Genomic DNA, 14,873 nt, shown 5'->3' with positions numbered 1-14,873 from the left:
ATCATGTGATGGGGTCACCGATGGGCGGGATTGATTAAGCGCTTCCGGCGCAATCACATTCAATGCCGCTGTCAGAGATTGACAGCGGCATTTAACGGGTTATCAGCCGCGGGTGGATCGCGATTCCATCCGTGGCTGTTAGGGGCACATGTGAGCTGTTCAAAATAGCTGACATATGCCAGAAAAGATGTGGGCTCAGCGCCGGAGTCCACATCCAAAGTGAGGGACACGACGTGCGTAGTACATATACGGCGCATGTTGTGAAGGGGTTAAAGCGAATGCATATCAGAAAATTACCTTTTGTTTAAGTTAAGTTTTTATATTACTGTATATACTCGAGTATAAGCCGAGATTTTCAGCCCATTTTTTGGAAAGTTGAAAGTCCCCCTCTCGGCTTATACTCGAGTCATACTCGGGTCGGCAGGGGAGGGGGAGCGGGGGCTGTCTAAATTATACTCCCCTGCTCCTGGCGCGGTCCCTGCAGGTCCCTGGTTCCCCGACGCCGCAGCTTCTAACTGTACTGAGCGGTCATATGGTACCGCTCATTACAGTAATTAATATGCGGCTCCACCTCCTATAGGGGTGGAGCCGCATATTCATTACTGTAATGAGTGGTAACTGTGATCACTCAGTACAGGAAGAAGCTGCGGCGCCGGGGAAGCAGGGACTGCACAGCGCAGTAGGTGAGTATAATGGGGAGGGGGAGCGCTGCACGATTTTCACCTGCTCCCTGTTCCGGCATCGCTCCGTCTTCAGTGTCTTCTGCAGTGAAGCTCAGGTCAGAGGGCGCGGTGACGTGGTTAGTGCGCGCCCTCTGCCTGAACGTCAGTGCAGAAGACACTGACGATGGAGCGGCGCCGGAATGAAGTGAGGTGAATATTGAAAGTGCCGGGGGCCTGAGCGACAGAGAGGTGAGTATGTGATTTTTTGATTTTTTTTTATCGCAGAAACAGCAAATGGGGCAAGTGTCTGTATGGAGCCATAATCAACGTTTGTGCAGTACTATATGGCGCAAATATCTTTATGGAGCATCTTATGGGGCCATAATCAACATTTGTGCAGCATTATATTGGGCAAATGTGTCTATGGAGCATCTTATGGGGCCATTATTAACCTTTATGCAAGATTATATGGGGCATATTTTAATATGGAGCATTTTATGGGGCCATTATCAACCTTTATGCAAGATTATATGGGGCATATTTTAATATGGAGCATCTTATGGGGCCATCATGAACTGTATGGAGCATTATATGGGGCTCCTGATTCAATATGGATATTCAAAAACACTTCACCTACTGATGTATCAATTAATTTTACTTATATTGGTATTTATTTTTACTTTTGCATATGCAAATTGCCTCTTCTGAGAAAAAGAGGACTTAACTCTATAGCGCCACCTGTTGGAAGTAGCGATCCTACAAGTCACAATCAACCCTTTAACGAGTCGTGCAATATGACTTAGGATAAAAACCAAATCAGTATCTCAGTTCGCAGACCCGGTGCATTTACTGGTAGCTGCTGCATTTTCCACCTTAGGCTTATACTGGAGTCATTAAGTTTTCCCAGTTTTTTGTGGCAAAATTGGGGGGGTCGGCTTATACTCGGGTCGGCTTATACTTGAGTATATACGGTAAATGTATTTAACCCCTTCATGACCCAGCCTATTTTGGCCTTAATGACCTGGCCGTTTTTTGCAATTGTGACCAGTGTCCCTTTATGAGGTAATAACTCAGGAACGCTTCAACGGATCCTAGAGATTCTGAGAATGTTTTTTTCGGGACATATTGGGCTTCATGTTAGTGGTAAATTTAGGTCGATAATTTCTGAGTTTATTTGTGAAAAAAATGGAAATTTGGCGAAAATTTTGAAAATTTCGCAATTTTCACATTTTGAATTTTTATTCTGTTAAACCAGAGAGTTATGTGACACAAAATAGTTAATAAATAACATTTCCCACATGTCTACTTTACATCAGCACAATTTTGGAAACAATTTTTTTTTTTGCTAGGAAGTTATAAGGGTTAAAATTTGACCAGTGATTTCTCATTTTTACAACAAAATTTACAAAACCATTTTTTTTAGGGACCACCTCACATTTGAAGTCATTTTGAGGGTTCTATATGGCTGAAAATACCCAAAAGTGACACCATTCTAAAAACTGCACCCCTCAAGGTGCTCAAAACCACATTCAAGAAGTTTATTAACCCTTCAGGTGTTTCACAGCAGCAGAAGCAACATGGAAGTAAAAAATGAACATTTAACTTTTTAGTCACAAAAATGATCTTTTAGCAACAATTTTTTTATTTTCCCAAGGGTAAAAGGAGAAACTGGACCACGAACGTTGTTGTCCAATTTGTCCTGAGTACGCTGATACCTCATATGTGGAGGTAAACCACTGTTTGGGCGCACGGCAGGGCTCGGAAGGGAAGGAGCGCCATTTGACTTTTTGAATGAAAAATTGGCTCCAATCTTTAGCGGACACCATGTCGCGTTTGGAGAGCCCCCGTGTGCCTAAACATTGGAGCTCCCCCACAAGTGACCCCATTTTGGAAACTAGACTCCCCAAGGAACTTATCTAGATGCATAGTGAGCACTTTAAACCCCCAGGTGCTTCACAAATTGATCCGTAAAAATGAAAAAGTATTTTTTTTTCCCAAAAAAATTATTTTAGCCTCAATTTTTTCATTTTCACATGGGCAACAGGATAAAATGGATCCTAAAATTTGTTGGACAATTTCTCCTGAGTATACCGATACCTCACATGTGGGGGTAAACCACTGTTTGGGCACATGGTAAGGCTCGGAAGGGAAGGATCGCCATTTGACTTTTTGAATGAAAAATATCTCCATCGCTAGCGGACACCATGTCACGTTTGGAGAGCCCCTGTGTGCCTAAACATTGGAGCTCCCCCACAAGTGACCCCATTTTGGAAACTAGACCTCCCAAGGAACTTATCTAGAAGCATAGTGAGCACTTTAAACCCTCAGGTGCTTCACAAATTGATCCGTAAAAATGAAAAAGTACTTTTTTTTTCACACAAAATTTCCTTTAGCCTCAATTTTTTCATTTTCACATGGGCAACAGGATAAAATGGATCCTAAAATTTGTTGGGCAATTTCTCCTGAGTACGCCGATACCTCATATGTGGGGGTAAACCACTGTTTGGGTGCATGGCAAGGCTCGGAAGGGGAGGCGCGCCATTTGACTTTTTGAATGGAAAATTAGCTCCAATCGTTAGCGGACACAATGTCGCGTTTGGAGAGCCCCTGTGTGCCTAAACATTGGAGCTCCCTTACAAGTGACCCCATTTTGGAAACTAGACCCCCCAAGGAACTTATCTAGATGCATAGTGAGCACTTAAAACCCCCAGGTGCTTCACAGACGTTTACAACGCAGAGCCGTGAAAATAAAAAATAATTTTTCTTTCCTCAAAAATGAGTTTGGCCCGGAATTTTTTATTTTCCCAAGGGTAATAGGAGAAATTGGACCCCAAATGTTGTTGTCCAGTTTGTCCTGAGTACGATGATACCCCATATGTGAGGGTAAACCACTGTTTGGGCGCACGGCAGGGCTCGGAAGGGAAGGCACGCCATTTGGCTTTTTGAATGGAAAATTAGCTCCAATCATTAGCGGACACCATGTCGCGTTTGGAGAGCCCCTGTGTGCCTAAACATTGGAGCTCCCCCACAAGTGACCCCATTTTGGAAACTAGACCTCCCAAGGAACTAATCTAGATGTGTGGTGAGCACTTTGAACCCCCAAGTGCTTCACAGAAGTTTATAACGCAGAGCCATGAAAATAAAAAATAATTTTTCTTTTCTCAAACATGATTTTTTAGCCCACAATTGTTTATTTTCCCAAGGGTAACAGGAGAAATTGGACCCCAAAAGTTGTTGTCCAGTTTCTCCTGAGTACGCTGATACCCCATATGTGGGGGTAAACCACTGTTTTGGCACACGTCGGGGTTCGGAAGGGAAGTAGTGACGTTTTGAAATGCAGATTTTGATGGAATGCTCTGCGGGTGTCAGGTTGCATTTGCAGAGCCCCTGATGTGCCTAAACAGGAACTCCCCACAAGTGACCCCATTTTGGAAACTAGACCCCCAAGGGAACTTATCTAGATGTGTGGTGAGCACTTTGAACCCCCAAGTGCTTCATAGAAGTTTATAACGCAGAGCCGTGAAAATAATAAATGTGTTTCCTTTCCTCAAAAATATTTTTTTAGCCCAGAATTTTTTAATTTTCCCAAGGGTAGCAGGAGAAATTTGACCCCAAAAGTTGTTGACCAGTTTCTCCTGAGTATGCTGATACCCCATTTGTGGGGGTAAACCACTGTTTGGGCAGATGCCGGGGCTCGGAAGGGAAGTAGTGACGTTTTGGAATGCAGACTTTGATGGATTGGTCTGCAGGCATCATGTTACGTTTGCAGAGCCCCTGATGTGCCTAAACAGTAGAAACCCCCCACAAGTGACCCCATTTTGGAAACTAAACCCCCCAAGGAACTTATCTAGATGTGTGGTGAGCACGTTCAACCCCCAAGTGCTTCACAGAAGTTTACAACGCAGAGCCGTGAAAATAAAAAATCATTTTTCTTTCCTCAAAAAAGATGTTTTAGCAAGCAATTTTTTATTTTCACAAGAATAACAGGAGAAATTGGACCCCAATATTTGTTGCCCAGTTTGTTGTGAGTATGCTGGTACCCCATATGTGGGGGTAAACCACTGTTTGGGCGCACGTCAGGGCTCAGAAGGGAAGTAGTGACATTTGAAATGCAGACTTTGATGGAATGGTCTGCGGGCATCACGTTGCATTTGCAGAGCCCCTGATGTGCCTAAACAGTAGAAACACCCCACAAGTGACCCCATTTTAGAAACTAGACCCCCCAAGGAACTTATCTAGATGTGTGGTGAGCACTTTGAACCCCCAAGTGCTTCACAGAAGTTTATAACGCAGAGCCGTGAAAATAAAAAATAATTGTTCTTTCCTCAAAAATTATGTTTTAGCAAGTAATTTTTTATTTTTGCAAGGGTAACAGGGGAAATTGGACCCCAACAGTTGTTGCCCAGTTTTTCGTGAGTACGCTGGTACCCCATATGTGGGGGTAAACCACTGTTTGGGCGCACGTTGGGGCTTGGAAGGGAGGGAGCACCATTTGACTTTTTGAACGCAAGATTGGCTGGAATCAATGGTGGTGCCATGTTGCGTTTGGAGACCCCTGATGTGTCCAAACAGTGGAAACCCCTCAATTCTAACTTCAACACTAACCCCAACACACCCCTAACCCTAATCCCAACTGTAGCCCTAACCCTAATCACAACCCTAACCACAACCCTAACCCCAACACACCCGTAACCCTAATCCCAACCCTAATCCTAACCCTAATCCCAACCCTAACCCTAATCCCAACCCTAACCATAACTGTAACCCCAACACACTCCTAACCCTATCCGTAACCCTAACCACAAGCCTAATCTTAACCCTATTTCCAACCCTAGCCCTAATTCCAACCCTAACTCTAATTCCAACCCTAACCCTAAGGCTATGTGCCCACGTTGCGGATTCGTGTGAGATTTTTCCGCACGATTTTTGAAAAATCTGCAGGTAAAAGGCACTGCGTTTTACCTGCAGATTTACAGTGGATTACCAGTGTTATTTTGTGCGGATTTCACCTGCGGATTCCTATTGAGGAACAGGTGTAAAACGCTGCGGAATCCGCACAAAGAATTGACATGCTGCGGAAAATACAACGCAGCATTTCCGCACGGAATTTTCCGCACCATGGGCACAGCGGATTTGGTTTTCCATAGGTGTACATGATACTGTAAACCTGATGCAAAACTGCTACGAATTCGCAGCGGCCAATCCGCTGCGGATCCGCGGCCAATCCGCTGCGGATCTGTGGCCAATCCGCTGCGGATCCGTGGCCAATCTGCTGCGGATCCGCAGCCAAATCCGCACTGTGTGCACATGCCCTAACCCTACCCCTAACCCTAACCCTAGTTCTAACCCTAACCCTAGTGGAAAAAGAAAAAAAAATATTTTCTTTTTTTTATTATTGTCCCTACCTATGGGGGTGATAAAGGGGGGGGGGGTCATTTACAATTTTTTTTTATTTTGATCACTGTGATAGGTTTTATCACAGTGACCAAATTATATCTGGAACGAATCTGCCGGCTGGCAGATTCGGCGGGCGCACTGCGCATGCGCCCGCCATTTTGGAAGATGGCGGCGCCCATGGAGAAGACGGATGGACACCGGGAGCCTCGGTAAGTATAAGGGGGTGGAGATCGGGGCATGGGGGGGGGCGTCGGAGCACGGGGGGGTGGCATAGGAGCACAGGGGGAGCGGACAGGAGGACGGGGGAGTGGAGCACAAGACGGAGGGGAGCGGACCACAGATCGGTGGCTTGGGGGGGGCGATCGGTGGGGTGGGGGGGGGTCACATCAGTGTTTCCAGCCATGGCCGATGATATTGCAGCATCGGCCATGGCTGGATTGTAATATTTCACCAGTTTTTTAGGTGAAATATTACAAATCGCTCTGATTGGCAGTTTCACTTTCAACAGCCATTCATTCACTTTCATCAGAGCGATCGTAGCCATGGGGGGGTGAAGCCACCCCCCCTGGGCTGAAGTACCACTCCCCCTGTCCCTGCAGATCGGGTAAAATTGGAGTTAACCCTTTCACCCGATCTGCAGGGACGCGATCATTCCATGACGCCACATAGGCGTCATGGGTCGGATTGGCACGGGTTTTCATGACGCCTACGTGGCGTCAAAGGTCGGGAAGGGGTTAAAAAAAAGTTTTACTTTTTTATTCTTCATGTCACCCTATTTAAAGGAAAAAAATCACCCAGTTGACTCAATGGCCGCCTAGATTAGCAGCAATACTCTGACTCAGACCACATTTTTTGTATAGAAGCGTTATCTGAACTTCTAATCTGGGCAAAGGTTATTGCATAGGGAAAGAGAGGAGGTGAGCTGTGACATCTGTTGTAAATGTGTTATTTACAGTATATAGAGGTGTTATCGGTCATTGTACAGGAGGAGGAGGTGAGCTGTGACATCACCTATTGTGAATGGTGGATACTATGTTATCTACTGTATATAGAGGTGTTATCGGTCATTGTACAGGAGGAGGAGGTGAGCTGTGACATCTGTTGTGATGGTGGGTCCTGTGTTATCTACTGTATATAGAGGTGTTATCAGTCATTGTAGAGGAGGAGGTGAGCTGTGATATCACCTATTGTGAATGGTGGATTCTGTGTTACCTCTTGTATATAGGTGTTATCAATCATTGTACAGGAGGAGGAGGTGAGCTGTGACATCACCTATTGCAAATTGTAGATCCTGTATTATCTACTGTATATAGCATAGTTATCAGTCATGGTACAGGAGGAGGAGGTGAGCTATGACATCACCTATTGTGAATGGTGAGTCCTGTGTTATCTACTGTATATAAAGGTGTTATCAGTCATGGTACAGGAGGAGGAGGTGAGCTGTGACATCACCTCTTGTAAATGGTGGTGTCACAATTCTGTTGTCGGAATAACCGGGGTCATGGGCTCCTTCCCTGTCCCTAACGCTAGGTGGGCCCTAGCTATCCCTGCTTCCTGGATTACTTCTGATGTTGAAGACGCCGGGGCCATGTACCTTGCTGAACTCCTGAAGCAGCTGTATAAATGTCCTGCTCCCCCACCCAGGGAAGTGGGGAGTAATAGTGTATGTATATACACAAACCAGACCAACAAGGGAGAATGTACAAGGATAAATGAAAATACCAGGAAGGAAAACCAAATAAGAGAGAATGAGGATTTGCACACAGCCGAAATGCCAAGCAGCAGTCATAGATCAACACTCCAAATGCCTCTACCAACAACCGACACCTCTACTCCACACCAGGCAGTTTAATACTAACATTAGCAATCCACATTGCCAGTATGGGGGCAGTGGCCAACACTGAGCAGCTGAGATCATTCAAGCTTCAGAGAGTCTAAGCTGAACAGATTAACCCCTGTACTGCTAACAGAAACCTGCACCATTTAATATGAAGGAGAAGTGCTTCTAATCAGTGCAGGAGTAGGCAATATCAGACTTTGCAGTATTCTGACCCCTCTATGTGGCGGTAAACCCGTGACCGTGCCCCATCCCCCTTGTAAGAGGGACTTCCGGAACCTCAGGGCCAGATGTTATGATCTCAATGGCAAGGGATCACAGAGATTAAGCAAAGTCTGCAAACATAAATACCAGCTCATAGGGAAGTGGTAACTAGGCTGACCATATAGCTGATCCTAGCACAAACACTAACAGTAGCCGGGGAACGTGCCTACGTTGATCCTAGACGTCTCGCGCCAGCCGGAGAACTAACTAACCCTATCAGGGAAAATAAGACCTCTCTTGCCTCCAGAGAAAAGACCCCAAAGAAATACAAGCCCTCAACAAATAATAACGGTGAGGCAAGAAGAAAAGACAAACGTAAGAATGAACCAGATTTTAGCAAAGAGAGGCCCACTGACTAAATAGCAGAAGATAGTAAGATGACTTATATGGTCAGCAAAAAACCCTGCAAAATATCCACGCTGAATATCCAAGAACCCCCAAACCGACTAACGGTGAGGGGGGAGAATATCAGCCCCCTAGAGCTTCCAGCGATATCAGGAATCACATTTTGTACAAGCTGGACAAAAATAAGAACAATGCAAATAAACAAAAGTAAGAAAGCAGGACTTAGCTTATCTTGCAAAGAACCAGGACCTGAAGACAGGAGCAAACAGAAATGAACTGATTACAACGATGCCAGGCACTGGACTGAGAATCCAGGAAGTTTAAATAGCAACACCCCAGGCCTAACGAAGCAGGTGAGTACAAACCTGGTAAAAGACAATCCAAGTGCCAAATCACTAGTGACCACAAGAGGGAGCCAAGAAGTATAGTTCACAACAGCCAGGTCTATAAGGATGTGCAGCTTGAAAGGACCGGATTAACCTGACCGCATGGACATCAGATGCTGATACCCACATTCTCTCTTCAGGACCGTAACCCTTCCAGGGTACCAGATACTGAATAGACCAACAAACCAGGCGAGAATCCACGATGTTTGCTATCTGAAACTCCAAATTTCCATCAACAGGAGATGGAGGTGTAGGTGAAACACATTATGAATCCTACAAGTAGGTGGCAAGGCTTTACTACCAGGGTGTCTGGCTAAGACCGAATCATGATGTTCACGAACAGTTTACCTAAAGGACTGGCAGCAGGGGCGTGCCCACTGAGCCTCTACAACCTCTTTCCCAAGGTCAGAACTTATAGCAGCAATAGCTACTCCTATAGGGGCCGGTTCACAAATATCTCCACCGCCAGGAAAACTACGGGATAAGTCATCCGCCTTAATATTCCTAACCCCGGCCTATATTTCAATTAAAAGTGAAATCTGGCGAAGAACAAAGACCACCTAGGCACCAGATGCTTAGCAGATTCTACATATAAAAGATTTATATGATCAGTGATTACCATGATTGGATGAACTGCCCCATCCAGAAAATGTCACCACTCTTCAAAAGCCCACTTAATTGCCAAGAGTTCCTTGTTACCAGTGTCATAGTTTTTCTCAGCAAACAATAGTTTCTTAGAAAAATATGCACATGGATGCCATTTACTAGGAGATGCATCCTGGGATAATACAGCCCCCAGTTCAGACGTGTCAACTTCTACAATTGCTGAGTCACGTCAGGCTGTATAAGGATTGGTGCAATTGCAAATCATCTTTTCAAGGTATCAAAAGCCTCCCGGGCCAGACTGGAACATTTTGTAAAAGTCCATCAGGGGTTTGGCCACAGCTGAAAAGTTTTTGATGAACTTTCGGTAGTTGTTGGCGAAACCTCAAAAGCTTTGTAAGGCCTTTAGGTCCTCAGGACAATCCCAATCCAGTACCGACCCAGACTTTCACCAGATCCATGCGAAAACCGGTGGATAATAAAAAAAATTACCCAGTAAAGGGATCTCCTGAACCAAGAACGTGAATTTCTCTGGTTTGACAAATAATTTGACTCTGAGTATCTGAAGGACCTGCCTGACATGTACCTGATGTGACTTGAGTTCAGGTGAATAAATGAAAATGTCATCAAGGTAAATCACGACAAACCTACCTGCCATATGTCTAAAAATGTCATTAACAAAGTGTTGAAAGATGGCGGGAGCATTAGTCAACACAAAAGGCATCACCAGGTTCTCATAGTGTTCCTCACTCCAATTGAATGCTGTTTTCCATTCATCTCCCTCCTTTATGCGAATGAGATTAGAATCCCCCTGAAATCCAGTTTAGAAAACCATTTGGCTCCTACAATCTGATTAAAGAGGTCTGGGATATGAGGGAGAGGGTATGAATCCTGGACGGTGATCAATTGTTTGCGAAAGTTTATGTACCCCCCCCCCCCCCCCGTCTTTTTTTCTTGACAGAGAAAAATCCTGCAGTAACGGGAGATGAACAAGGTCTGATACGACCCTTTTGCCAGGCTTTCAACGGTATAGTCATTCATGGCCTACCTCTCTGGACCAGAGATATCTTATAGCCTGCTCTTCAGCAACTTGGTCCCAGGAATCAGATTAACAGGGCAATCATAAGAACGATGTGGAGGAAGTTCTTGACCTATCCCTGTTCCGAAAACACATCTCAGAAGTCAGGTATTCAGGCAGAGATTGGCTAGCCGGTTACCAAAGCAGTGTTCTTGGTAATACTCGCTCCATTTCACCATCTCCCGAGTATGCCAGTCTACCACAGGGTTGTGCAGTGTAAGCCAATGTAGTCCAAGAACCACAGGAGAGGGCAAGTACTCTAGCACGTAACAGTCTGTAACATCAGAGTGCATGGCCCCCTACCTGTAAATGCAACATACGAATGACCTGAGTAAAATACCCCTGCCTCAAGGGTGCAGAATCAATAGCAATAATTGGCATTGATCTAGACAATATTTATTGTTTGAGGCCATGAGCGTTGATCAAATTAAACTTCACCTCACTGTCCAGAAAGGCAGAAATGACCAGCTTATCTTTGCCAAGATGGATCTTGGCCAGTAGAAACAATTGAGATCTACCAATGGAGGAAAGAAGTACACCCGTATTGCCAACCTCCCCGCAACCCTGGCTTAGTTTACCAGCAGCTGTTTATAGTAGGATATAGAAGGACAAACACCAACAAAAAGACACTTTCCACTACAGAAGAAATACACTCCCGCTTTACACCGAACTACCATTGGACCAAAAGAATGTGCCGCCCCACCCAACTGCATGGGTTCCTCTGTTGACTCAGACCCAGGTTCCCTGGACTCCAGGCCCCCTGCAAATTGGAGTGTCTCCTTATGTCTCTGACGAAGACGGTGGTCCACACGGATGGCCAGAGACGTGGCAGCCTCAAGGGAGACCTGAGTCTCATGCAGGGCAATGGCATCCTTTACCATCACAGATATCCCTTGATAGAACTGACTGCAGAGTGCGAGATCATTCCACTTAATATCGGTAGACCACCTCTGAAACTCAGCAATACTGCTCTCCTGGCCAATCTCCCTGCCGAAGCATACACTCAACCAGGAAAACAGGGTCGTAGTCACCGTATATGTGACCCACCACCTGAAAAAATTACTCAACCGTCTGAAGTGACTGAGAGTCGGCTGGAAGTGAAAATGGCCATGCTTGAGAGTCACCCTGAAGTAGCGAAATTACGATCTGCACCTGTTGCTCCTCAGTTCCAGAGGAGAGAGGACATAATTTCAAGTGTAGCTTACAGGCCTCCCTGAACACAACAAACTTGTCCCGACCCCCAGAGAACCTGTCAGGCAAAATGATCATGGGCTCCACCAGGGGCTGTCTGGGAGGTGCAGTCCCCAGACCAGCCGTGTTTGAGTGTTGTGTAACAGAGCAAAGATCGGCCACCTCCATGCTGAGCGGCTGCAGTTGCACAGCCAGAGCAGTAATAGGATCCATGTGATGGAATGAAAAAATAGTATGAGCCAGTGTTAATGACACAACTCTGTTGTCGGAATACCCCGGGCCAGGGGCTCCTTCCCTGCCCCTAGTGCTAAGGGCGCCCTAGCTATCCCTTCTCTGCAGATTACTTCTCGTGGTGAAGATGCCAGGGCCACTTACCTTGCTGAAATTCTGAATCAGCCCTATATCTTACCTCTTCCCCCAGGGAAGTGGGGACTCAGGAGTAATAGTGTTTGTATATACATAAACCAGGCTAAAAAGGGATAAACAGGGGTAAACGAAAATATCAAACATACATGTACAGTGGGGCAAAAAAGTATTTAGTCAGTCAGCAATAGTGCAAGTTCCACCACTTAAAAAGATGAGAGGTGTCTGTAATTTACATCATAGGTAGACCTCAACTATGGGAGACAAACTGAGAAATAAAAATCCAGAAAATCACATTGTCTGTTTTTTTATCATTTTATTTGCATATTATGGTGGAAAATAAGTATTTGGTCAGAAACAAACAATCAAGATTTCTGGCTCTCACAGACCTGTAACTTCTTCTTTAAGAGTCTCCTCTTTCCTCCACTCATTACCTGTAGTAATGGCACCTGTTTAAACTTGTTATCAGTATAAAAAGACACCTGTGCACACCCTCAAACAGTCTGACTCCAAACTCCACTATGGTGAAGACCAAAGAGCTGTCAAAGGACACCAGAAACAAAATTGTAGCCCTGCACCAGGCTGGGAAGACTGAATCTGCAATAGCCAACCAGCTTGGAGTGAAGAAATCAACAGTGGGAGCAATAATTAGAAAATGGAAGACATTCAAGACCACAGATAATCTCCCTCGATCTGGGGCTCCACGCAAAATCCCACCCCGTGGGGTCAGAATGATCACAAGAACGGTGAGCAAAAATCCCAGAACCACGCGGGGGGACCTAGTGAATGAACTGCAGAGAGCTGGGACCAATGTAACAAGGCCTACCATAAGTAACACACTACGCCACCATGGACTCAGATCCTGCAGTGCCAGACGTGTCCCACTGCTTAAGTCAGTACATGTCCGGGCCCGTCTGAAGTTTGCTAGAGAGCATTTGGATGATCCAGAGGAGTTTTGGGAGAATGTCCTATGGTCTGATGAAACCAAACTGGAACTGTTTGGTAGAAACACAACTTGTCGTGTTTGGAGGAAAAAGAATACTGAGTTGCATCCATCAAACACCATACCTACTGTAAAGCATGGTGGTGGAAACATCATGCTTTGGGGCTGTTTCTCTGCAAAGGGGCCAGGACGACTGATCTGGGTACATGAAAGAATGAATGGGGCCATGTATCGTGAGATTTTGAGTGCAAACCTCCTTCCATCAGCAAGGGCATTGAAGATGAAACGTGGCTGGGTCTTTCAACATGACAATGATCCAAAGCACACCGCCAGGGCAACGAAGGAGTGGCTTCGTAAGAAGCATTTCAAGGTCCTGGAGTGGCCTAGCCAGTCTCCAGATCTCAACCCTATAGAAAACCTTTGGAGGGAGATCTCTAGAGGAGATCTGCATGGAGGAATGGGCCAACATACCAACCACAGTGTGTGGCAACCTTGTGAAGACTTACAGAAAACGTTTGACCTCTGTCATTGCCAACAAAGGATATATTACAAAGTATTGAGATGAAATTTTGTTTCTGACCAAATACTTATTTTCCACCATAATATGCAAATAAAATGATTAAAAAAACAGACAATGTGATTTTCTGGATTTTTTTTTCTCAGTTTGTCTCCCATAGTTGAGGTCTACCTATGATGTAAATTACAGACGCCTCTCATCTTTTTAAGTGGTGGAACTTGCACTATTGCTGACTGACTAAATACTTTTTTGCCCCACTGTATGCACTCATAGACAACAAGGAGTTACTACAGGGAGAAAAGGAAGGTAAATCAAATTGGAGAGGATGAGGATTTGCACACAGCTGAAACACCAAGCAACAATCATAGATCAACACTCCAAACGCCTCTACCGACACCTCGACTCCACACCAGGCAGCTAAAGACAGAGACAGACTGCCGTATTTCTCGTGCATGGACTGGCCTGGCACCTCTCCTGACCTGAGCAAGACAGTATGATGTATTTCTATGCAGCTGTCAAGCTCAGGTCAGGAGAGCCAAAGCCAGTACGAGGTTTACAATGCGATTCTCGCACGAGAAATACGGCAGTCTGTCTCTGCCCTAACACTGGAAATCCACATTGCCAGTGGTGAGTATATATAGGAGAGAGAAGTGACCAACACTGAGCAGCTGATATCATCCGAGCTTCAGAGACTCTATGCTGAACAGTTTAACACCTGCACTGTTAGCAGAAACGTGCACCGTTTGAAGGAAAAGTGCGTCTTATGAGTGTAGGAGTATGTGAAATCAGATGCTGCGGTCTTCTGGCCCCTGTCTGTCGTGGTAAACTTGTGACAAGTGGATGCTTTGTTATGACAAAAAGACAAAGTATATTAGAGAGTTAGAAACAGTTTCTCTGTGTACGTATATCTATATAATAACTGTAAGCGTTCTCTTCCTATGTGCCAGGCTTCCTCAGACCAGTACAAGCGTGTGAAGGATCTGCTGTACACTCAGCTGTATGAATACAGTTATGGCATGTGGCCCCGAAAGCTCTGTGTCGACAGTTTCAAAGCCTCTCCATGGCAGGGACAGGACGGAGACTTATGGATTCAGTTTTACTTGGAGCGTCATTGATCACTACTGGTAATCGGTTTAGTCCTATTGTTTATTTTTGTTTTTACCTTTTGTTAAACCCTCTCGCCATGAAGGAGAAAAAGAAATCTGTTCTGTGCTTCTTGCAAATCTACATTTGAGTTTTGGTTATTTTCCCATGTTTGTGCTGTGAATAAACAGTGATCGTCACATG

The 14,873-nt window shown here is 45.2% G+C and overlaps 1 protein-coding gene across 1 annotated transcript in view; it reads left to right on the top strand.

The window, feature by feature from the left end:
• LOC143806012 (adenosine deaminase domain-containing protein 2-like) overlaps positions 1-14,873 on the top strand; it is a 64,388-nt gene extending 49,515 nt beyond the window's left edge. The window contains exon 9 of the mRNA XM_077285898.1: positions 14,534-14,873. Coding sequence (XP_077142013.1) covers positions 14,534-14,701 — 168 coding nt within the window. The 3' untranslated portion in view covers positions 14,702-14,873. The remainder of the gene's footprint in view (positions 1-14,533) is intronic.

Source organism: Ranitomeya variabilis, chromosome 2 (genome assembly GCF_051348905.1).
Source record: "Ranitomeya variabilis isolate aRanVar5 chromosome 2, aRanVar5.hap1, whole genome shotgun sequence".
NCBI lineage: Eukaryota > Metazoa > Chordata > Amphibia > Anura > Dendrobatidae > Ranitomeya > Ranitomeya variabilis.
This window is presented reverse-complemented; position numbering and strand designations above follow the sequence as displayed.